Here is a 25,341-nt window from a genome sequence, read left to right on the forward strand (position 1 = left end):
TAGGGAAGGGTTCAGTAATTAGTTAGCGTCATACAATTTGCTTTTAGATTTATATAATACAGTGCCATTGTTTTCACATCAGGCCCCACCCTACACACATAAACTTAGTTACTCTCTCAGATATACACTATATCTGCTGCCAGAGTTTAGTTGTTCTCGTTACACTTTGTTCAGGTTAACATCCTCTGATGCCTGTGTTGGCGTTTATCACATGATAGTACGGTGCATGCAAGTATCTTCAGTGTATTTCTCTCTTTAAGAAAAAACACCTTAATATCTGGATCCGTTTGGATCAGGGGTTCTCAAACTTTGTGATAGCAGGCCTCCAGCTGAGAAGGAAAAAATGAATTCACCCCAAAGAATTGCTTTCAGCTCCCAGTATTCTTACCGTTCCTTATCATAGAAGTCCATTGCTTTCTTTGCTTTGTTATAGGCGGCCACTCTGAAGGGAATGATCTCCACGGAGGTGAGGCCGGGGGCCATGGTCAGCACCTTTGCTCCGTGAGTCGGCTCATAGATGTCCTTCTTGGTCTCGGGATGGGGCATTCCAGCCGGGTCCCGACCCACGATGTAGAAGTTGGCTCCAGCAATCATCCGTGCCCTGCAGTGCCACTGAACCTGGAAAACAACAGATAGCAGTTTGTAAACTATTAAAGGCCCTGGTCTCTTTAGGAATAATGGGAGGGTTGTGTCCTTTTCGGAGTTAACTTATCACAAACACCTAGCAAAGACTTCATTAGAAGAGAATTTTCAAATCGTTGTTTCAAATCAACTGCCCTTCATTGGACATTTCACTACTAATGTCATTGTGTTGACATTATTCATCATCTGCGATATGATTTAACCTTCTTGTCTGAGTCGAATCACACTGAGTCAGGTGTGCGATCTGTCAACATACTCAACAGCTTTTTCTGAATTGCTGTACTTAACAGATGTGGAGCTCAATATATTGACAATGTACCAGTATATAAGAACATAAGAAAGTTTACAAACGAGAGGAGGCCATTCAGCCCATCTTGTTTGTTTGGTTGTTAGTAGCTTATTGATCCCAGAATCTCATCAAGCAGCTTCTTGAAGGATCCCAGGGTGACAGCTTCAACAACATTACTCGGGAGTTGGTTCCAGACTCTCACAATTCTCTGTGTAAAAAATTGCCTCCTATTTTCTGTTCTGAATGCCCCTTTATCTAATCTCCATTTGTGACCCCTGGTCCTTGTTTCTTTTTTCAGGTCAAAAAAGTCCCTTGGGTCGACATTGTCTATACCTTTTAGGATTTTGAATGCTTGAATCAGATCACCGTGTAGTCTTCTTTGTTCAAGACTGAATAGATTCAATTCTTTTAGCCTGTCTGCATACGACATGCCTTTTAAACCCTGGGATAATTCTGGTTGCTCTTCTTTGCACTCTTTGCAACTGAACACAATATTCTAGGTGAGTTCTTGCTAATGCATTGTAAAGTTTTAACATTACTTCCCTTGATTTAAATTCAACACTTTTCACAATATAGCCGAGCATCTTGTTGGCCTTTTTTATAGCTTCCCAGCATTGTCTAGATGAAGACAGTTTCTGGGTCAACATAAACTCCTAGGTCTTTTTCATAGATTCCTTCTTCAATTTCAGTATCTCCCATATGATATTTAAAATGTACATTTTTATTGCCTGCGTGCAGTACTTTACACTTTTTTCTATTAAATGTCATTTGCGACGTGTCTGCCCAGTTCTGAATGCTGTCTAGATCATTTTGAATGACCTTTGCTGCTGCAACAGTGTTTGCCACTCCTCCTATTTTTGTGTCGTCTGCAAATTTTGCTTACTATACCAGAATCTAAATCATTAATGTAGATTAGGAATAGCAGAGGACCTAATACTGATCCCTGTGGTACTCCACTGGTTACCTCGCTCCATTCTGAGGTTTCTCCTCTAATCAGTACTTTCTGTTTTCTACATGTTAACCACTCCCTAATCTATGTGCATGCATTTCCTTGAATCCTTACTGCGTTCAGTTTGAGAATTAATCTTTTATGCGGGACTTTGTCAAAAGCTTTCTGGAAATCTAAATAAACCATGTCATATGCTTTGCAATTATCCATTGTCAATGTTGCATCCTCATAAAAATCAAGCAGGTTAGTTAGACATGATCTCCCTTTCCTAAAACCATGCTGACTGTCTCCCAGGATATTGTTACCATATAGGTAATTTTCCATTTTGGATCTTATTATAGTTTCCATAATTTTACATATAATAGAAGTCAGGCTTATTGGTCTGTAGTTACCTGGTTCGGTTTTGTCTCCCTTTTTGTGGATCAGTATTACATTTGCAATTTTCCAGTCTCTTGGTACAACCCCTGTGTCAAGAGACTGTTGCATGATCTTGGTTAGCGGTTTGTGAATAACTTCTTTAATTTATTTGAGTACTATTGGGAGTATCTCATCCGGCCCAGGGGATTTGTTTATTTTAAGAGCTCCTAGTCCCTTTAACATTTCTGCCTCTATTATGATAAAGTTATATAAATGTGTATGGTATGGAATACCTGGTAAAATGAAGAACTTCATGCACAGGTGTTCAGCACAGCTTGGCCTTTTTACAAGGGTGTTATGAGGCACAACACTGATGTTTGGCCACTACTTATTTCCCTATATTTTTACCTCAGAATCCATGGTTGAATATTAAAAGTAACAGAGATATCTCGTAATACTGTAACATTTCAATGAAGTTTTTTTTGACAAATTATTTTTCTTTCAAAAGATAACCCCACCCTACCAGCTTTAACCAGCACTTGGACTCAGGATACTTACTTCTGTAGGTCCAGCATACATCATGGGTGAAGGGAAGATGGCCACTATGGTGGAGTTGGGGTCCAGAACCCCCTCCTCCAGCACTGCAGCGTGCTGCTTCATGCGCCAGGCCAGGGGCACATCATCATCCTTGGTCCAGCCACCCAGGGGGTGGAGGAGCAGCACCGGGCGCTTGTACCCCCTTTCTAGCAGCCGGCGCTTGGTGTCCTGCATCAGCAAGGCGTGTCCGTTGTGGACAGGGTTACGCAGTTGGAAAGCAAAAATGGCATCTGGTGGGGAGAGAAGATTTTGTCAGCAAGTCCCAAACAAGATCGAAGCCAGATTGTTACTCAATACAGTGTATAAAATGTCGTTCCTTACCAGCTTTCATTTCCTTGAATTTCTGCTTGAGTTCCGTAGGAGTCAGGCGATACTGGTCTAGTCCATCGTTCCATTTGATTCGCTCCAGCACCTCCAGGTCACCACCGACTAGCCAATCACCACCCTCCATCACCATCTGTGAAAAAGCAATGTGTAAATCACTGCTCCAGATCCAGTGTTTAATAATATTGGTATGCGATAGTACACACTGTGATACACTGCGGTACCATGGTGCCATATCCATGCTAGTGTATCTGTTTAATTCATTGGTCTTCCATTTCCTGTAATGCTGTGGTTTAATAGGTGCCTTCAGGAAAAAGTAGTATAATATTTAAATTGTAGTTTAAGAGCCAAGTCCTACAAATGATTTCAGCCATTTGAGATCTGCCATAAAATAAAATAAAATGTGTGGATCCTTAATTTTTTTTTACCTTTTATGTTCTTTAAAAATAGGTCAGCTCAAAACTTTAAACAGTGGGAAAATACAAAATGTAATTGAAACCTTTATATGAGGGTGTTTGGCACAGGTGGTCCCCCACTGCCGGGCACATCGCTCCTCCTTCCTATGCTCATAAAATTCAGGGTTGCGGAGAATGGCCACCTTGCGGCCTTCATACTCCAGAGCTATCACAGCACAGCCGTCCAGGCTCTCCTTGTTTTCCGAGGACACAGGCAGAACGATGGGCACAGACAGGTTGATCGTTCCTCCTGCAGGGGATACACCTCGTTATCACAGTCCACACTACCTCAGATTCTAGTAGTGGCTTTATGGCTACCGAATCAAGCCCTGTTTCCTGACCACATTATAGAAAATGGGGAGATATTCCTGGAACTGCAAGGCTTTAGAACCCTGAGTTTGCTATTCAGAACTCTCCATTATGATTAAATTATAAATAAAAGTTATCCAACCTGGATCTAAAAGTGGTCATTAAATCCTGTTGAATTTCCATGCTGAATATATATTCACACAAAATCATCAGATAATCACTATAACTAATTCTGGTAGAGGGCTGTACAGGGTAGACTGTACATTAAAAAAAATTCTGATTGTGGGGAAGCAAGTTGGGAAAGCATATCCGTGTTACACAAGCTTCAGTGCACAATGCTTTATCTATGGGTTCCATAGCACTTTTATCAATATAGCCAAAAGTATTTGTAGATTAAGAATCTGAATGAAAGGTACTTCACTGTTAATCTTCAGCAGTATATCTCAAATTCTTCCCCTGTAAAGCAACTGTGGACAGACAATGCTAGGTGGAGAAAAAGCGAAAAAAAAAAAGCACTTACCATCTAATAACGTGCAAAAGTGTAAGACCTGCAGGAACTCTCTCTCCCTCATGAATCCTTTTAGTGGTGTCGCCCATCCTTCAGCCAGCACCTGCATCCACTGCATATCGAGCTGAGGACAACACAACAGACCTTAGGACCCAGAGACGTCAGGGCTGGACGTCAAGACCAACACCAAACAAAGAGCCTGTATTTCAACCTCAGCCCCTAAGCTGCTCCTGACCCTATTATTTTTTTCATTGTGTACAGTACAGCACCTCCTTCGAGAATGGAACAAGCTATACAGAGTTATTTCTCTAACTGGCCCATGCTTAAATGTAAATAAATATTCCCTGCAATCTACGAAAGGTGGCTCACCTGTGTGTGGGAAAAACTGACAGGAACTTGTCCAAGCATTTTCTTTAGTTTTATAAATAACTTATCTATCCGTGTTACACTTTTAAGTATAAGTATGTTTGTGTGGATGTGTTTTACCTCTCTTCGTATCATAATAACCTGGGCTAATACCTTTTTGGAGTAACAAGGCCTAACAACAAATCAAGATTAGTTTGTACAAATATACCAATCCTCCATTGTGAAATTTGAATGTAAACCTTAAATGCCTTTGATATGGATTATGGAAATACACACCAAATAGTACCAACAGAAGCATGTTGAGGCAAATAAGTACACTTGAGAAAAGAATTTGCTTGTTTTGTACTGTTAACACTTTTATATATAGCTTGAAAGGAGTGTCATGAAATAGTAGATGAATGCACTGTTGTTGACATATAAGTGCAGTGAAATGACCCGACTGTAACTGCAGAACTGCTCCGGCCGTTGAAAGACTACACCCCCCGAGTAGAAGTCTCGCTGTACCTGGGTGATCTGGAGTGTGGGCAGTGTCTTGGCCTCAGCCTGTGCCAAGTCCAGCTTGTTTTCTGGCACAAAGAGCTCCTTCACCTCCTCCATCACTGAAGTAGGAACAATACTCTGTAGAAAAAAACAGAAGGGTTGAATCAACAGCCCAAGCAACTCCTCACAGGGGACAGACCTTGATGCAGAAATTGATGCACTTGAAAGCCACTTACATATATATATATATATATATACACACATACATACATACACACACACACACACACACACACATTAAATGACTTTTTGGGTTTGAGTTTATCTTCAGCTAGGAACTTTGGAACCTCTTGGAAAGAACATTCTATTCTGACATAATCAAAATAACAAGATTTTTTAATCATTTAAACCTTTTGTGTACATCCAAAAAAATGGTTTACACATTTTTGTACATGCAGTTCTACCTTAAAATTCCCAGAATTGAAGGTGGTGAAATGTTATCAAGCTATAGCATGGTAAGCATAGCTAGTTAACCTACCGTGAATGCTGTATAGTTTCCATAAAGCAATCACTTATATATAGACCTGATTTAAGCACAAGCATACCTGCTCCTGCAGCAGCCCCACCAGCTGTTGTATGCACTCATTCACTGTCGCCTGGCCAGTTTTCAGCACCAGCTCCGGAGCCTCTGGCTTCTCGTACTCGGAGTCAATGCCTGTGAAACCTGGGCAAAGAAACGCAAGAGTTACAAACAAGTTTTGCAGTCATATAACACTGGTTGAGGAGTGGCTGAAACACCCACCTTTCAAAACTGAACTGGGATTAGAATATTCCTGTCCAACACAATTCCAGCTTCACATAATTTAACACAATTTAAAATGTTTCTTTATCTTCTACAGAGATAGGACTTGGGCACAGTTATGATGATCCGCAATCACAATGCAAAACCACTGCAATGGCATGGAAATGGGTCTGTACTACGAGGCAATGGTAGCTCAACAGCAGTTGCGATGGTACAAACTATTGGTGTTATGGTTGTCATGTATTGCTCCTGGCAGACTCTGGAAAAAGTATATAAGAAATGATTTGAATACAGTACCTTTAATCTCTCCAGCGCGTGCCTTCTTATAGAGACCCTTGACGTCTCGACTCTCACAGACATCCAGCGGCGCGTTCACAAACACCTCGAAGAAGGGCAGCCCCGCAGCCTCGAGAATCTTTCGTGCTTCGGCACGATCCTAGAAAGAAAAAGAGGAATTACACCGTGTAACAAATTTTTTTTTTTTTTGGTTCCTGGGTAGTAAGTGTTATTTCCTAATTGCTTATGCCTCAAAAGTATAGAAAATGGCTATTATTCCCCACAAACTTTGCTTTTGTGACCAGGACAGTGATATTTTGAAATTGACCTATTTCCAATGAGAAAACGGGCGAATTTGTGTCTTTTCGTTCACATAAAGTCAGAAAAAAACAACATATGAATCCAAATTAACATGTATTTATACTAAAGTAATACAAAAATGACTACAAAAGATTTAGAAGTGAGTAGTTTTTCAAGATTTACGATTATACTGTAAATCACTTTCACGAATCAGCCCCCAAATGTAGTCTCCCATCATGTTCTCGTTATACTGTCCTTGGTAGCGGCGTTCAAAGTCCAGTATATCCTGGTGGAAGCGCTCGCCTTGCTCCTCCGAGTACGCTCCCATGTTCTCCTTGAATTTATCAAGATGAGCATCTACCATGTTCTCCTTGAATTTATCAAGATGAGCATCTAGGATATGGACTTTGAGGGACATCCTACAGCCCATTGTGCCGTAGTTCTTCACCAGAGTCTCAACCAGCTCCACATAGTTTTTGGCCTTGTGATTGCCCAGGAAGCCCCGAACCACTGCGACAAAGCTGTTCCAAGCCGCTTTCTCCTTACTAGTGAGCTTCTTGGGGAATTCATTGCACTCCAGGATCTTCTTTATCTGTGGTCCGACGAAGACACCGGCTTTGACCTTTGCCTCAGACAGCTTAGGGAAGAAGTCTTGAAGGTACCTGAAGGCTGCCGACTCCTTATCTAGAGCTCTGACAAATTGTTTCATAAGGCCCAATTTGATGTGCAGCACCTTCCGGGGGTCCCAGCCGTACTCATCATACTTCAAGGCATCCAGCAAGGTCTTGATGCTGTTGTAATCCTCTTTGAGGTGCACCGAGTGAGCCAGGGGAAGAGACGGTTACTTGTTACCATTATGGAGCAGCACGGCTTTGAGGCTCCTGGATGAGCTGTCAATGAAGGACAGTATAACGAGAACATGATGGGAGACTTCATTTGGGGGCTGATTCGTGAAAGTGATTTACAGTATAATCGTAAATCTCGAAAAACTACTCACTTCTAAATCTTCTGTAGTCATTTTTGTATTACTTTAGTATAAATACATGTTAATTTGGATTCATATGTTGTTTTTTTCGGACTTTATGTGAACGAAAAGACACAAATTCGCCCGTTTTCTCATTGGAAATAGGTAAATTTCAAAATATCACTCCTGGTCACAAAAGCAAAGTTTGTAGGGAATAATAGCCATTTTCTATACTTTTGAGGCATAAGCAATTAGGAAATAACACTTACTACCCAGGAACAAAAATTGTGTTATATAGTGTTATTATTCTACACAGCGTATATGTGATGACTAGAATAATCCAGTTTGCATGTAGCCTTGTTTAACATAACCAAATCCTATTCACAGCTTTCTTCAACATGTCCTGAGGATTAAATAACTGTTGTTTTACAGAGATGAAATGTACTGGTGCTGGTGGCACCCCTTTGCTCTGACCTAAAGGTGTTAGGGAACCCTGCGCTTGTTTTCATATCCGGATGAAACATTAAACTGATGTCATGTCAATTTATGCCAGGGGGCTTGGTGGCGCAGTGGGCTAATTCATTAGTTTCTCCTGCCTTTGACAACTGGGTATACATTTGTTACAGGTCTCAACCCAGCTCCCGGTGAACCAACATCCAAAAACATCCACACAGTTCTACCCTTCTGGGAGTCTGCTGGGAGTGGCCCATGATTAAACAGCAAGGGGTATTCAGGTGTGGACTGATGTTCCCTAGCAGAGCTACGAGGGAATGCTTTACTGTGCTATTTCAAAAGATACCACCTAAAACCCATTCGGTAAGACCGATATAAGGGATCATAGAACTCCAGCACATTTGATCTTCTTTGTGGCTTGCCTGAGTCTTACCTTGGTGTATGGCGAGATGAAGCTGGTGATGCAAACGAGACCAGCGTCTGCAAACAGCTTTGCCACCTCAGCGATTCGACGAATGTTTTCCTCGCGGTCCGTGGTGGAGAAGCCCAGGTTCTTGTTGAGCCCGTGGCGAATGTTGTCCCCGTCCAGAGAGTAGGAGGGAATGGCGTGGGACACCAGGTATTCCTCAAGGGCAAAGCCAATGGTCGTCTTACCAGCCCCCGAAAGACCTGTACGTCAAAAGTTGCACTGCAGTAGAATATTTTCAAACTGATATCAAAGGCTCTGAAGCCAATGAAAAGGCAAAAAAAGGAACAGTTGAATTAGGATTTGCAGTAGTTCCTTGCTTGTTTTACATCGTTTATTAGGATCCTAATTTTTTTAATCATTTGAAACTTTTTAAATCATAGCCTCAACAAAAGAGCCGGGAGTCTAGCTGTGGGAGTCTACAGGTAACCAGCGTCTGAGGCAAGATAGGTAATTGATCCTGCTCCTAGTAATTTTAAATTAACTATATTTAAGTAACATTATTAAGTTGGTGTTTCAATTTAGTGAGGTAGTGTGTATGTGTGTGATTAGTACCAGGGAGTGTGGTTAATTTTAACTTGAATAGAGGTTGATTTGCATTTGGATTGGTCTCCACACAGCCTCCTGTAGTGGTGTGATCCCATTGAAGTGTGTGAAAGTATTGTTTCTAGAGCAGTTAGCAGCTGTTGCCAGTTCCCTTGAAAAGTGAGGTTGGAACCTATTTAAGATGAGTGAATCTACTAGTGGTCAGTCTACAGGTAACCAGGGGTCTGAGGCAGATAGTTAAGTTTCTGCTTCAAGTAATTTAAATTAACTACATTCAGTAACATTGTAAGGTGGTGTTTGAATTAGGTGAGGTAGTGTGTGATTAGTACCAGGTGAGTGTGGTTAAATTGAATAGAAGTTGATTTGCTATTTGATTGGTTTCCACACAGTTTAGTTGTTATCTGCCCCCTATTTTACTGCATTTAATCCTGTACTTTAGAGTACTGTAATCTGTCAAGTGTTATTTAATCTGTAGTATTTTGTATTTAATTATATCCTGATGTAACTATCACTGACACTGTTATCTGCTCCATTACTGAATCGTATTTTGTCATACTTGTACTTGCTAGTCATTGTATTTATCTTGCACTTAATTGTATTATTACTTGTACTGTGATTCTTGAAATGTATTTTTGTTTACAACTGTAAGTCGCCCTGGACAAGGGCGTCTGGTAAGAAATAAATAATAATAATAATAATAATACGCCTTATAAAAAAATCTCATGAACTGAATGAAAATAAAGGGGTTCATTTGAGACTGCAATTTGACTCTGGCATTAGCAGAGCTGAATCCAAGCTGGTGTTCAGTTCAGAAGGACAGTTTGCTTACCAGTCAGCCAGACAACGCAGCCACGGAAGCCTGCCCTGGTGCCAACCACCTGCCCTCTCTTAGTCCTGCTCACATGGTGGGCCTGGTACACAACATTGGTAGACCTCTGCAGATCCTAAAAGGAAAAACACAAAATATTTCAGAAACCTGGATAATAATGAAGAATAACAACACATTATCAGGGTAAATTATTATTTTTTAAAACTACTAGGAAAATTCAGGCAGCTGTTTGAGGGCTTTTACTCCATGGACATTAAAAATCTGTTTATATTTCTTATAGTTTTACCTCACAGTTAACGTTTGAGTGCTTGAAATTAGAGACAGACAAAAAAAGAGAAGGGTTGTTATAGGCCCTGGTTACAAGTAGTTTACTCTTCTAAAGCTAATTTAACTCCAAAATTAGGCCATTACTGAATTCCTGGAGCAGTTTGTGACATCACTCCTGAAAATAGGAAAACTAATACCACCCAGTAAAGGTGAGTCAGCTGCATTGTTAATCTCCATTAAACTGTGTGATAACCTATATATATTCCAAGAGTAAAGGATTTTTTTGGACTATGATAGTTAGATGTTTTAGTTTTCCACCACCACAAACACCACAACAAGATTTGCATCCATACACCCAAGACTGACCAGTCCATATTACCTAATTAGAATTGTGTAGGTCAGAAACACTCTGAGGAATATACTGTATATTTGTATATAAAAATATATGAAATTTACTATAGCTGCCATTACTGTAATTTTTGTAGGTACAGTACTAGCAAAGGTAAACAAATACACACCTTTTTATATTCCTGGAGAAACCGCTTTGCAACCTGCTGCTTAAATCAGCCAGTATCCAGAATAATAACTACTGTATGTACTGTACATGCTTAGAATGACTGTACTGGACAGCAACATGTTTTTCACCTCCTACTAGATGACCTCATTGTCTGGACAGCCCAGGCTTCATGGGGATGACTTCATATATATTTTTTTAACTGATAACCTTTTTCTATGGCCAGCAGATCATATACAAAAGAGAGGTCATTTCACATCTGCATAAATAGTAAATGGTCATACGTGTTTATCAAAGTACACATACAAATATGAACAAAAAGTATTAACACAAGATCCGATTCACCATCAGCAGTCCGAGGCATATTACAGTCCTGTTAACTGACTTCAACATACTGTAAAACTACTAAACCTTATGAAAATCTCTACGCAACACGAAGCAACATGATGCAACGTGATTTGCACATTTGATTTAGATTAAAAAGCTATTATAAACTAAAACAGTTAATTAGAACAGAATAAAACTAAAATACCAGTAATTAACAGTAGAAATTCTTTGACAAATGTTTCAACTTTGTACTTTCAGTCATTAGACCACCCCCCTATTCAGGCCCCATTTTGTTGCACTGTATATTATAAATATTCTTGGAGAGCTTGCTAATGGCCAGAGAATGGATTTACTGGACCACATTTAAAAAAAAAAAAACACACACACACAATACACTACACTATAAAAACACACGCACAGTCTAACTAGATAATTATCAGTCAGCACGATGGCCGATTGTGCAACTTTATCAGTATCGTGCAAACAAGACTGAACTCAAGGCCACAGCAACTCTTTTAACCCAGCACTCTGAATCCTGGTACAGTATTAAATTCTACTGCTTTCTTGGCCCCTAAATAACTGGTGAAGTAAATGATCTCCTGATAGGCACATAAACATACAGAATTGTTTACATCAATGAATCTGGTTTAATCTTTTGAAATTATAAAATCATACTTTGAAATTTGAACTAATCCCATTTGTTTTTCATAGATAAATTAGTTAACAAATAATCAGCAGACATACATATTTCAATGATATACATCTGATCAGGATGGAATATAGTCGACAATGAAAAATACAGGGAGCACAAACTCCCAGAAGAGTCATGCTTTGGCTCGTCTTTCCAATGGCATCTTATTCCTGTGGCTGACATGCTTTCAATTTCAACTGGTCTTTTATAGAACCTCTCAAAGTAGAATTTGTTGAATTGGAAGATTAGCAGTGAAAAATCAGCAAGAACTGATTAACTAATTTTCTTTACTAATAGCTTTAGTACAATTATTTAATTTAAAACACATTGGACACATTATATAATCTAAACTAACATCTGTATTTATTAATGGATTGTATTTATTAAAATGATAATTAGGAACTATTTATCAACTAAGGTGTTCTTTATATAGCTAAATGTTGGCAGATTAAAATTGTAGTTCATTGAGGTAAATCGGAGAATGTTTTAAAACCCGTTTATTTTTAATTTAGGTGGGAAATGTATCATTTAGAACTACTTTTTTGTAACTTATCACTAATTAAATGGAGGTGTTTTCTTTACAGTATTTCATTGAATTATTGTATTATTTGGGTTTAAATATCACTGGGAATGTGCAATATCCTAAATGCTGAGAACGGTCGCTTGAGGTCGAAACACGTTCGTATTTACTTGTAACCTCCATAATCAATGAATAAAAAATAAAGAGATAAAGTAATTCTGACATCAGCTTTAAGTTTTAATTTATACAGTTTATTGATTCCTGTGAGGTCGATGCATCTGATTTGTAGAACTGGAGAATTGATTTAAATTAAGTGCAAGGGTATATATGGAAATAATTTTACTAATAGCTTTAAAATAAATATAATAATAAAAAAAATCTAATTCACCTTAATCACAATGGCATTATAGAACAAACAAGAGGTTTAAAGGAGACTCTATTTTTTCAAAGCAACAATGACAAAGCATCATGAAAATAGTACAAAGGTTATGATGAGAATACAAGGGAGTGAATTTTGAGACCTACAAAAAGCTATTGCTCTATGACCTTGACACACCCTGTCATTTCATAATAAATTGTATTCTTGAAGGAAAGTTTCTAATAACCAGCCAGTGAAAGGAAACCTGAACTGTGCCCCTTTTTTTTGGATTAAATGCACAGCCTTCTTTTTCTTTGTGATTCCTGTAATAATATTTGAAGGGGTAGTGTTACTGACCTAGCCTCTGCTACCACAGGAAACACATTTCTCTGTAAAAACTGTCCTCAGTACATCACAAATGGTCAAGTCACTGAAGGACTTGAAAGCAATTCTAGCTAGAATGTGTCATTTTTACACTTAACAATGGAACTCATTTGAACTCCAACAACAAACAGAAAAAGGCCATTACCTAAGGACAAAGACCACAGACTGCTCAATTCAATAATTAAAAGGTACGTTAGGTCCTAGTCTGGAATGGATTAAAAAAGAACTGATCTAAACAATAAGCTCAAACACACCATTTTACACAAAACATTTGACACTAAAATGTCATCAATTTACTACATTCTCCCAGAGTTTAGCTACCTGTGGAATCATTTTCAGAAAGCAAACATTGTTGCCAGTGCAATCTGATTCCTTTCCCAAACAGACGCAAGCCCTCCTGCTCCATCGAAAATGAGCTGATATTTTATACACTTTCCTCTGAAACTTGATAAGCTGTTTGTATATCTGGCTGTATTATTTTGATGTAGCTACATTTCTATTTGTTCATCATAGTGCTAATTAATAAGCCAAGGGCTGAAAGAACAGCACATAACTTGTCATGTTTTTTTTTCCCCCATAGGGGTACCACTGACAAAGCAGCCACTGTACTGTGCTGGAGTCAAATGATGATGTGGCAGTTCCAGCACTCTCCCTCTCGTGACTCCAAAGAAAATGATCCACCCCCACTTTCGCCTCATATATACACAAGGAGCCATTATTGCCACTGGTTCTCAGAACCATTACTCACCAGACAGAGAACTTTTTCATTGACTACAGGAACAAACCTCACTGCCACAAATGAGCTGCCAGAAAAGGGGACCAGAGTCTCGAGGTGTGCTTCTAAAACTGTGCATGTTCTTTTTCTCTCAGTGTTAGAGGAAATCAATCTATTTATTCGACATGGAACAAGACAGAAGGCTGTTTTACTGAGAGGGCAGCTTTGAGAATTCACAAGAGAAATGTTGCTACTGTGACACTAAAGATTGCCTTTTTAAATTATTATTATTATTATTATTATTATTATTATTATTATTATTATTATTATTATTATTATTATTATTATTACATGATTTATGTTCCAATTACAATATTATATATATGGAAAATAGTATAAGGTATTGTTATAAGGTGTTCTAATGAAGAAGAAAAGTATCTGATAAACTGAAAACTCACTATTTTAATAATTAGCTACAGCATTTCGGCTTACGCCTTCTTCAGATAGCATGGTAGAAAAAGCTAGGTAGACGGATGTTAGTTGTTTAAGTTTGAATAACCTTTTTTATTTGTATAGCAATTCTACGACTCAAAATATAATTTGTGTAGCAAAACTTGGCATTTGTGTAGCAATTTTTATTTCTGTACTTTTTTTATTATTACATTGTATATTCACTGCAGGGCTAGAAATAAGACTCCTAATGCATAGCAGTTTGGTCCATTTAAGGTTTTACTAACTGCAGGCCCAACTGAAGCTGAAAAAAAACAAGAGTCTGCAGGTCAGAAAACCCAAAATGGCTCCAACTGCTACGTAATGAGAGTCTTATTTCCATCCATGCATTGTAATGGCAACAGAAATGATGACACTTTAAAATTTGTTTAAAATTGTCACAAACATTTATTTGAATTGTTTCATTTATTACTTGTGTTCTTTTTTAAACAAATGAACTCTTTTAAACTAAACAACTGAACTTAAATTTGTTTAAGTTAAAGTTTTTATACATTCACTGCTTGTGGGCAAACCCTTTCCAGGTAAATTTCTATTTAGACTAGTACCTTCTCACTCATCTGAACTATCAAAGTGTAAAACCTCTGTTGATGTTCTCTTTTGAGGGTTTTTTGAGACCCAGAAGGCTTTGCAGATGGTCGCCTAACTGAGAGTGCAAAAAATCTCTCTGTGTCTGGAGTGGGATCAAACTCTTTAGGGTCAGGACCTTCCAATTTGATTCTGAGCAGATGTTCCAGTATCTTTTCCCCTAGCCTGTTTCTCCAGTCAGTTTTAACATGCTGCATGACTGAAAAGCATCGCTCTAATGGGGTCACTGGTCATTGGGATCACTAGAAACACTTGCAGAACATATTTTTAATTTGGAAAGTGTGTTTTATACATGCCACTCACCCACCTCCAGAATTTACTTTTGTCTAGAAGCCCTAGACCCCTAAGCATGGGCTCAACCCTTGCAGTCTCTCATCAAAACTTAAACTAGAAATTAAGAGTTTGGTGGTCATCTTTTGTCCTGATTTATCATTTGAGACTCATATTAGGGAAGTTACTAAAGTTACCATTTCAGAAATACAGCCAAACAGACCAATTATTTCTGTATCTGATTCTGAGAGACTAATGCATGCCTTTGTTTCATCTAGAATTGATTATTGTAATGCACTTTTTTCTGGTGTCCCAAAACGTGTGGTATCCTGCTTGTAGCTTGTTCAGAATACCGCCGCTAGAATTCTGATTAAAACCAGGAAAAGTGAACAGTATAGAATTGATTTTAAGATTTTGCTGTTAACTTACAAGGCCCTGAATGGATTACCTAGTTATTTGCAGGAGTTACTGACCCCATATCTTCCCAACCACACGCTGAGATCACAGGATGCAGGGCTGCTGGTATTCCTAGGGTCAACAAAAGCAACATGGGAGGTAGGGCTTTTTCTTGTAGAGCTCCTAAATTATGGAATGCTCTGCCATTTTTCAAACTCTACAGTTTTCAAGACTAATAACGCACTTTTATAAAATGGCTTTCTTATCTTAGTGGGTTTTAATGTAACTTGAAAATTACTGGTTTTATATTATTATGTGTATATTATTATGTGTTATTTAAATGGTCCGACTGTGGCAGTTGTATGTGTGACATGCTATAAAAATGTATTGTTGTTTGGTCTTTTTTTTCTACTATGTACTGTACAGTGCTTTGCAATACTTTTGTGTAACAAGTACTATATAAATGCAATAAATAAATAAAATACATTAAATAATTACAGAGATAGTAGGAGTAACGACCTGGCCTTGAGTTCAAGACACAGGATTACACTGCAAGGGGTTCTGCTGTAGTAGGTAATGCTCATGGTCATGGGTGTTCCAATAAACAGATACAGTGTGAAAGCCATTAGTTCTGGTTTCCTCTTTGCTATCTTACAAAGGTCTCCTGAGGTCAGCCCTGTGCTCCATCACCGGCCAAACAAACACTGAGTGTGTGGCCTCCTGAATTGAGTTTCCTATCGGCTTCCAGAAGCAGGTGGGATTTACTGACGAGGACTTCCATTAAGATAACGCCATGACTCCATTTGGCGGGAGCATCAAAGAAACCTTATACAACTACAGTATACTTTTCATGTTGTCTCAACTCACTGAATTGTGTGAAAGATTACAGTGGGTGCCTTCAATGTACTGTGCTTCCCCATAGTGCTTTAAAAACACATTGGCTGCTCAGCTGGCCAATTCACTAGCCTTTCCTGCCATTCACCACTGCAGGCCTGGATTTGATCAAACGTGAATGAGTTTGGAGGTTTCAATATCCACAGGTGCCTAAAACTTGACTATCCACAAGATGGTTTGATAAAGTAGAGTGTGCAAAACGTCAACGTCTCTGGAAGAATGGAAGAGCAGTAAACTTCATTGTGACCAGTTCTGTCTAAAACATCAGTCCACTCTGTCAGTCTGAACCAGCTCTCTATCACTACTGTTTTACTCATTCCCTATGGTGGTCATAATAGATGGATTGTACATTTTACAACTGAACAGGATTGCGGGACAAGACATCAAACAGAGAGATTCATAATTACAGCGATGTGATCGGGTGCCATTGCACCTGGCTACATTACATAAAACATTTAATACACTCCCTAACATCAACACATCATACTTCGAACGGACACTGCAGAAGAGAGCCAAGAATAGGCAGGATCATCCAGCAAACAAACAAGTCCATTTATACGGCAACACAGTATGAACTTCCCTAGACTGATACAAACTCATATTCAGCATTACAATTCAGGGGTCTGTGCTAAGCTTAGAAAAAGGAGCCCTTTTTTTAGCTGCCATTTGTTTAGACAAGGGACACATGAAGCCATCTATGTTTGGAGCATTTTACTGCAAGTAGTGTAGAAGATGGTTCACCGTGGTCCCAATCATATAACAATCCACTATTAGCGCCTCATTTAGGATAATTTGGAGTTAGTGCGCACTTAAAGTAGTGAGCCTAACGTGTACAATAAATCTAAATTTAATACCCCATTTGCTAACAGAGAACGCATTAAAATATGTTTGGCTAATTTACATACCATACCATGCATACTACATGTATTGTGAGCGATAATTTAATGTGCACGATAATGTCAGAGACTTACTCGTGACCACCCTGATATCAAACAAAAGCCCCAGCAGTCCAGGCGCATCTTGTGATGCTGGGATGCCAAAATCACCGTCAAGCCCTCTTGAGGTGTCGTGGGCTAGTCGACGAAACACCAAGGATGGACGGTGCCCACTTGAAGATGTACCCTACTTAGCTCAATCCAGATGGCTGTCATGCTGATGCGCTGGGGAGACCACACTGTGGTTGATCCCCAGAGCCAGTATCGCAGCCATTGTGTGTGCTGATGCGCTGGGGAGGCAAAATAAGCTGATCCCTGGAGCCAGCATTACACTTCAGCCATCAAAACCAGGCAGAAGGATATCTGCATCATCAGATGGAAAGAAACACAAATGGATGGAGACGCAGATGGATCACATTAGTTTACTGTAAAGCTATGTCTTAGTTGGTGCTTATCTTGGCGAGAGCCGAGTTCAAATCAGCATGAAGTTTTAACATCTACTCTAATGTAATGGAAATCCCCGTGAGCTTTAGCAGGGCTTTTTTTTGTTGTAAATTACAGTTTATTAAATAGGTTGCAGTTAAAGTTGAATGACATAGTTTAAATAAATAATTAATGCTCTAAAGCAGGGCTGTCAAACACACGGCCCGCGGGGACATTTTTGGCTGCCCGCCCATTAGTTTCTAAAATTGCATTGATGTACTGTATCATTTTGGAATTCTTCTTTAAAACAACCCGCCTCTTTAATATAATACGCGTATTCAATATGTGCAGTTTGCATTGTATGAGTGACATTCTCATTAAGCCAATCACAGCTCACAGAGGTAGTAAAATAGCCAATAGGACCATTTCCTCACACACAATTGTAACAGCACAGAACACACAATTTGTGTGCACACTAATTGCAATTATCACGCACCATAAAGTTTAGTGCCCTTTCGTGAATGAGGCCTTTAGGCCTGACAACCTGCAAATTGGCATAAACTGAATATTATACTAGTGAATTTCATTTCAGATGAGAACATGGAGGCTTAGGCAGCTACCTTGTGCCAGACAAGTGGGTCACGTAATTCATTTTCACATATAATGTTGTAGATTAAAAATAATAATAATAATAATAATAATAATAATAATAATAATAATAATAATAATAATAATCAACCTGGTATCTAATAACTTAATAATAATAATAATAATAATAATAATAATAATAATAATAATAATAATAATAATTAATATTATTATTATTATTATTTTTATTTTATATAGCGCATATCATAAAGGATTATCACAAAGTGCTTAACAAAGCAAGGGAAGACAAGTAAAATAGCAATAAAACAAAAGTCATGACCTATACAGAATTGGATACAAACTACTAACAACATTAAAAACAACAAAGAATCTAAAAGAATGCCAATTTAAATAAATGTGTTTTAAGGCGATATTTAAAAACAGACAGGGACTCAGAAACTCAAATCTCAAGCGGGAGTGAGTTCCACAGCCTTGGTGCACAGGACGAGAAAGCCCTATCCCCACTGTTCACTGCTTGGTTAAGGGAATAGATAAAAGACCAGCATCAGCGGACCGTAGTGTGCGACCACAAGTGTAATTTGACAGTAGGTCAGAGATATAAGGGGTTGAAATTCCCCTATTGGCCTTAAAAGTCAACAATAAAATGTTATAATCAATACGGAATTTCACCAGCAACCAGTGTAGAGATTTTAATACAGGGGTTATATGTTCACTGGAGCGGGACCTGGTTAACAACCTAGCTGCTGAATTTTGGACATGCCCTGGAGTTTTTGGACGGTATTCTTTGACACCCCAGCAAGTACGGCATTGCAATAATCAAGTCTGGAGGAAACAAAAGCATGTACCAGTTTTTCTGTTTTTCTGTCAAGACAGGGCGCAGGTGAAAAAAAAGACAACTTGGTAATATTCCAAAAGTGCGGCTCAAAAGTTAGACTAGGGTCAAAAATAACCCCCAAGTGTTTCATTTTGGAACAAAACTCAGTTAGTACCCCATCAATAATCATGTTTCGACAACTGGATCTACGCAGTGTAGTAGGTCACAAGACCTGATTATAGCTATACTATCAGAGTGAGCAACTCACTGACTACCAATTTTCTGCTACTGGTGCAGAATAAGAATTCTTAGATTTTTAATTTCTCAATTTTGGTAGTACAGAAAGTATTGTCCAGACAGATTTTGCAGCACCACTGAAGATTTAATTTTCCTAATTCAAGCACTCTAAATAAGTAGGTCTACCTGTTTTGCAACTACAGAATTTTTTTAAAGGAACTTCATTTCCCCATGAAAGACACTGGATATTTTTGCTTTCCAAATTCAAATACAAACTTGTTGAAATAAATTGCTGTTACAGTTGCTGCCACTGTTTAATTGATTTTTTTATTCAGTTAGAAAACACCTGTATCAGTCTTTATTTATTTTTGTTGATAAATACAGTATTGTAAATTTTAGCGCTGTATGCACACACGCACATAAACATATGTTTAGAAATCTAGTTTGGTGGGCCGCCACCATGAAATCTGAACAACATATACATTGATAACTGTTATATTTCAGAGCTGTACCACGTTGCTCTTTAAGTAAGTACAGTAGGTAGAGGGGCAGCAGTGTGGAGTAGTGGTTAGGGCTCTGGACTCTTGACCGGAGGGTTGTGGGTTCAATCCCAGGTGGGGGACACTGCTCCTGTACCCTTGAGCAGGTACTTTACCTAGATTGCTCCAGTAAAAACCCAACTGTATAAATGGGTAATTGTATGTAAAAATAATGTGATATCGTGTAACAATTGTAAGTCGCCCTGGATAAGGGCATCGGCTAAGAAATAAATAATAATAGAAAACAGATGTTCCATGTGTCAATGCATCAAATCCCTCAAAGCAGAACTACAGTACCTAGTAGTCAGACATTTTTTTTAATAAAAATCAAACATCAATTTAAATGGATGCAAAAAAAGCTTCAAAGTGCAATGTAGTAAAAGCTTGCCCCAATGATTTACTTAACATGTGTCTGTAGAAGACATCACATCCAACATCACACAGAAACCTGAAACCAACTATACATTTCCTGGGGTTGAAAGTTCACATTAAGCTTAACCTTTGTGAAAAAATCTGCTTGGGCAAACCCGTATGGCTTTAATTCCACAGTCCTCCCTAAGAACAGTTCTGCTGCTAGACAGAGTCCTGCAGCAAAGAAGCTGAGAGTGAGGCTGGTGAAGAGGACAGAGACAGGAAACCGAATACAAAGTGACCAATAAACTGAAAACTGAGCTTCTGCCCAGAATACTGTATGCTGCTTTTTATTTCTCTTGTTTTGCTAACTGTCTTTGTTTGTCTTTGTGGATGGCAAAATATCCGGGAGCTGTCGCTGTTCAGCCAGCATCAAACCCGGACTGCACTGCACTGTTACTCACTGTTCACTGTTCAAAACCCCACTTGCACCCGGAGCACTCACTGTTGGACTGGTGATCGTGTAGATGTTTTAAAGTGTGTGTTATTGTATTATTATTTAGGGACTGAACCCTGTGGTTTTGACTGGCTGTACACATTGCTGTGTATAGTCAGTCGTATTATTCAGAAGCAATAATAAAGCTTTGTTTTGACCATTGAACTGTTGTTGGACTGTTGTTTATACTCACTGCCTCACCTCTACACACCTGTGCACTACCAACCACACGTCCACAGTGCTTAAGTGCATTTTAAACTACTCCAGCAATGCCTGTTTTAAGCCAAGACTAATCTGTCACAGAAACAGCACAGTATCTGCAGTAGCACTGTGTTGCACTGTGGTATAACATATCACAACTGTCAGTTTGTTGAAACTTTACTGCATTATTACTATTAGAAATACTATATTTCACATAAACTACAACAGAAAGGTAAAAGTTAGAAGCTTTGGTTGCAAAGACATTCACTTTGTTATAATGTATGACAATTTTATGTGTAAAACTGTAGTGAGGGAGGGGGTACTAACTGTTAATCTTTCCTGCTGGCTTAATAAGTTAATAAAAATTAAAAAAAAAAAAAAAAAAAAAAATACAGATGATAAGCAATAGTTATTTTTGGTTGCATATGAGCCAGACATTCACTGCAGTATTATGGCATAGCCTGTTGAACCAGGAAATACACAAAACTCAACCAGAACAACTGAACTTGTAAGCCTAGTTTGGTGGTTCACTGATCAATGTGCATATAATCGTTATTTTGTATTTTGCATAACACTTCGCGTAAATGAATACATCTAGTTAATACTAACCAGACAAACTTGATGAGTGCTATTGAAGTCCTCTACTGAAAGCACTTCCTTTTCTTGACAGTTAATAATTTACAACACACACGAAAATATTGCAAAATCGCATGACATCAGCAACTGTCACTTTAGCCTCATAGCCCCAATCAAAACCTTATTTTTAGTCTTGCTTAACTTGAAGTGATAAAAATGCAGAAACAGAGATATTTATGTTGGTATTTGTATGATATTATATAGGAGGCTGTGTGATCCAGTGGTTGAAGAAACAGGCTTATAACCAGAAGGTCCCTGGTTCAAATCCCACCTCAGCCACTGACTCATTGTGTGACTCTGAGCAAGTCACTTAACCTCCTTGTGCTTCGTCTTTCAGGTGAGACGTAATTGTAAGTGACTCTGCATGCTAATGCATAGTTCACACACCCTAGTCTCTGTAAGTCGCCTTGGATAAAGGCGTCTGCTAAATAAACTAATAATATATATATATATATATATATATATATATATATATATATATATATATATATACACACAAACATTGAGCTTTTTTTAACTTGTGTTGAAAATGGCCGTTCATTTAAGCTACGTTGCAAGGCAAGGTGCACAGAAGAAGGGTGAGTATTGTACTGGTAGGAATCTAAACAACATCGCTAATCTGAAATTTCTCTCCCCTTTGCAAAGTAAAAAAATGCACACCTACAGAGAATGTGTTTATGTTGACAAGCAGCCTACAGTGATATGGACTTTCACCTTAAATCATGTACGGCTGTGTTTATAATTCAACAACTACAGTGTTTTAAGGAATGAATGGTAATCCAGGTGACTATTATACCTATGCACTGAAAAAAAAAAAAAACATGAATTGTCTCTATTGTTTTTCATTGCCAAAAAAGTGCAGGTTCCAGGAAATTACAATGTTCTGAACTGACCACTGGCGTTCTCCAATGAATACAAAATAAGGCAGGAAAGCCAGAGGTGAGCAGGGGATAGTGGCTCCATTCACTGAGGTCAGTCAGACATGCTGTGCTATGTGAATACACACTGCTGTGCTGTCATACAATCACCTTGCTTCATAAACTCCAGCAACACACACGCAAGTGCTCTGAACTATTATGAAAAGGAACATTTAGTCCATGAAAAAAATAATACCAGCGGTCAAACTCCACCTAAATCAAAGGAACAGCGAAGTGCTGTGTAGATCACAGTGTAAGATATTGTGTGTGTATTTGGTGAAGGGTGTGAGACATATGGGGTCCTCAAGTTTGTTTAGTGCTGTAGGATTTCTCGAATATGTCACATACTTTCTTCACTCATTTTCTTCTTGTTTTCTGGGTTAACTAGCATAATCTAGTACTGCACCCCAGAAATGACCAAAGGCAAAGCAGGACAAAAGGCTGAGAGGATATCTTCAGAAATAAAATGAACACAGTAAATTGTTTTTTGCAGCTTTTACAATGCTTACACTAATTTCTTTTTTGTATTTCACCACTTTTCTAGACGTTTGCCATTGTATACCATAGCAATATTGTATTACATTTTTGAACATTAGTATTAGGATAAGGTTTGTAAAAAGTAACACATGAAAATCTTTTCACAATTAAAAAGGCTGTGTTTTTATGCCTACTCTTTGACATTGGCAGTCACCCAAAAAGCATTAAAATGCTCTTTAATCAAAAGAAGTATACAAGTATATTTTGATTGTGACCGCTATATTAAATATACTAATAATTACATACCTTCCTGCACAATAAAAATAAAATAAAATAAAATACATTCACTCAATTAAATATTTTAGGTAAGATCATACTTAATAAAAGACTCCCGCTGTTAATACTTGCAGCAATCTGTCAATTATGTAAATAAATAAATAAATAAATAAATAAAGCTAAATCCTGTCTGTCTGTAAAGGTATTGGGACTGAAGCTAAATACTACTTACATAAATCTATATCTACATCTGTGTTCTGATCACTATCGTAACCTTTCAGTCATTTTCACTGCAGTCTATTAAACTTTTCACAAACGTAAACGTAACAGTTTGAAGTTGAGCGAGGTAGGGGTCCCCAAACTGATTCTAACTGCCCAAAATTATAGAACGGCAGTTCTCTTACCGTCCGCTGCTTCTTGTTTCCTGACATAGTGTATTTCTGCTGTGTACCCGGAGCTGTATGGATTCCTCGTCTCCAGACGGCTGATCGGAATGTGATCAGTTGCTTAGGAGTAGAGGTACAGAGAAGAGGGGGTTTTAAAAGGAACCTAGACACGTAGCATTCTCCCTAGTCCAGCCTCCTCTCCTCCTCCTCCGACAGTAATCTGCAGAAACTGTAAAGCATCACCAGCTACGTCATTACTGGGAGGGGAATCGCAGAATTCGACTGAGAAAAGAGATAGACAACGAGACGGAGACGAGGGCGTCCTTTGTCTTCATATATCAAAACGCTAATAAAGGACTGAAAAAAGTAAACGTGTACACCTTTAATATAGCTAGACAGCGTGTTGTGATTAAGCTGCATTTATCGAAACTAAGATTTTGCTAAATATTCTATTCATTAGGTGCCTATATATGGTCAATTTTAATTTAATATTCTATGCATACAGTCACAACAAAACACGTTACAGGTTCAACACATTTATGCATATTTTTTGTTTGTTTTTTATTATTATTTGTTTATTTAGCAGACGCCTTTATCCAAGGCAACTTAGAGAGAGTCACTTACAATTACGTCTCACCCGAAAGACGGAGCACAAGGAGGTTAAGTGATTTGCTCAGGGTCACACAATGAGTCAGTGGCTAAGGTGGGATTTGAACTGGGGACCTCCTGGTTATAAGCCTGTTTCTTTAACCACTGGACCACACAAATATTTAGATCTCTGTATATAGCTTGCAGTAGATGAGTTCTGAATTAGGAACTATTTAAACTTCAAGCTTGGATCATCATAGGATGCAGTTCAAGGTTGCTTTTGATGCAAATTAACCTGTTTTTTAGCCCATACTGTTCACACTAATTACACCTCCTGTTTTTTGATGAAAGTGCTCATATTATGAAAATTCAGAGGGTACAAAGTGTTCCTTTAAATGTCCATGTTCTATGCAAATATTTAATAGATTTGTATCTCTTTGTTGAAAATGTGTCCTGGTAAGAACAGAAATATCATATTACTTTGTGAAAGAATTAAAACAGTACAGGTTTTATAATGGCACTAGAAAACAACAATTTGACCCTGAGCATCAGATTTGCTTCTTTGTGTAGTGCTGAGGCTAAATGACAGACAGGTTTAATTTGGGTACATGCTGTACAATGGGAAAGTATGACATAATAACTACTAATAGTGACCTTCATTTTTAAAACCTGAAGCTGATACTAGGTGGAACAGGATATGCAGTGTCAGGTAACCTGCTATACATTAAAGACCTATTAAATAAAGAAGGGGAATTAAAACAGCAACAAATACCACACATCCCAGCACCACTAACCAGTCGTTTGGTAGGCCAGAGTATTTAATGAGCCAGGACTGTTAAGATGCTTGTAAACAGGTTGTCAATTCCTCCCCCGGCTATGCTGCAGAGGCGTCAGTAGCGGCAGCATATTCAGTGTTTTTGGCAGACAAAATGAACCAACCAAATGCATAACTCACTAATAAAACCTATATAGAGCAAGGTTTAGCTTTCGGGATCCACAAAGTTCAGGGACCATCCCCAGTGTAATTACAAAATGAGAGCTGCGAGTACCATTAAAAACTAGACCACCATGGCCTACATCAACAGTATGTATATTTAACCGATAAAACCTGAT

The 25,341-nt window shown here is 38.4% G+C and overlaps 1 protein-coding gene across 1 annotated transcript in view; it reads right to left on the bottom strand.

Annotated features, from left to right (window-relative positions):
• LOC117415196 (bifunctional 3'-phosphoadenosine 5'-phosphosulfate synthase 2-like) overlaps positions 1-23,839 on the bottom strand; it is a 27,955-nt gene extending 4,116 nt beyond the window's left edge. The window contains exons 1-11 of the mRNA XM_034025224.3: positions 23,659-23,839; positions 9,913-10,027; positions 8,505-8,740; positions 6,376-6,514; positions 5,882-6,000; positions 5,301-5,414; positions 4,443-4,554; positions 3,658-3,863; positions 3,156-3,291; positions 2,796-3,064; positions 389-618 (exon numbers count right to left, since the gene is read on the bottom strand). Coding sequence (XP_033881115.3) covers positions 389-618; positions 2,796-3,064; positions 3,156-3,291; positions 3,658-3,863; positions 4,443-4,554; positions 5,301-5,414; positions 5,882-6,000; positions 6,376-6,514; positions 8,505-8,740; positions 9,913-10,027; positions 23,659-23,685 — 1,703 coding nt within the window. The 5' untranslated portion in view covers positions 23,686-23,839. The remainder of the gene's footprint in view (positions 1-388; positions 619-2,795; positions 3,065-3,155; positions 3,292-3,657; positions 3,864-4,442; positions 4,555-5,300; positions 5,415-5,881; positions 6,001-6,375; positions 6,515-8,504; positions 8,741-9,912; positions 10,028-23,658) is intronic.
• Between the last annotated feature and the right edge of the window lie 1,502 nt (positions 23,840-25,341).

This window comes from Acipenser ruthenus, chromosome 7, assembly GCF_902713425.1.
Source record: "Acipenser ruthenus chromosome 7, fAciRut3.2 maternal haplotype, whole genome shotgun sequence".
Classification (NCBI taxonomy): Eukaryota; Metazoa; Chordata; class Actinopteri; order Acipenseriformes; family Acipenseridae; genus Acipenser; species Acipenser ruthenus.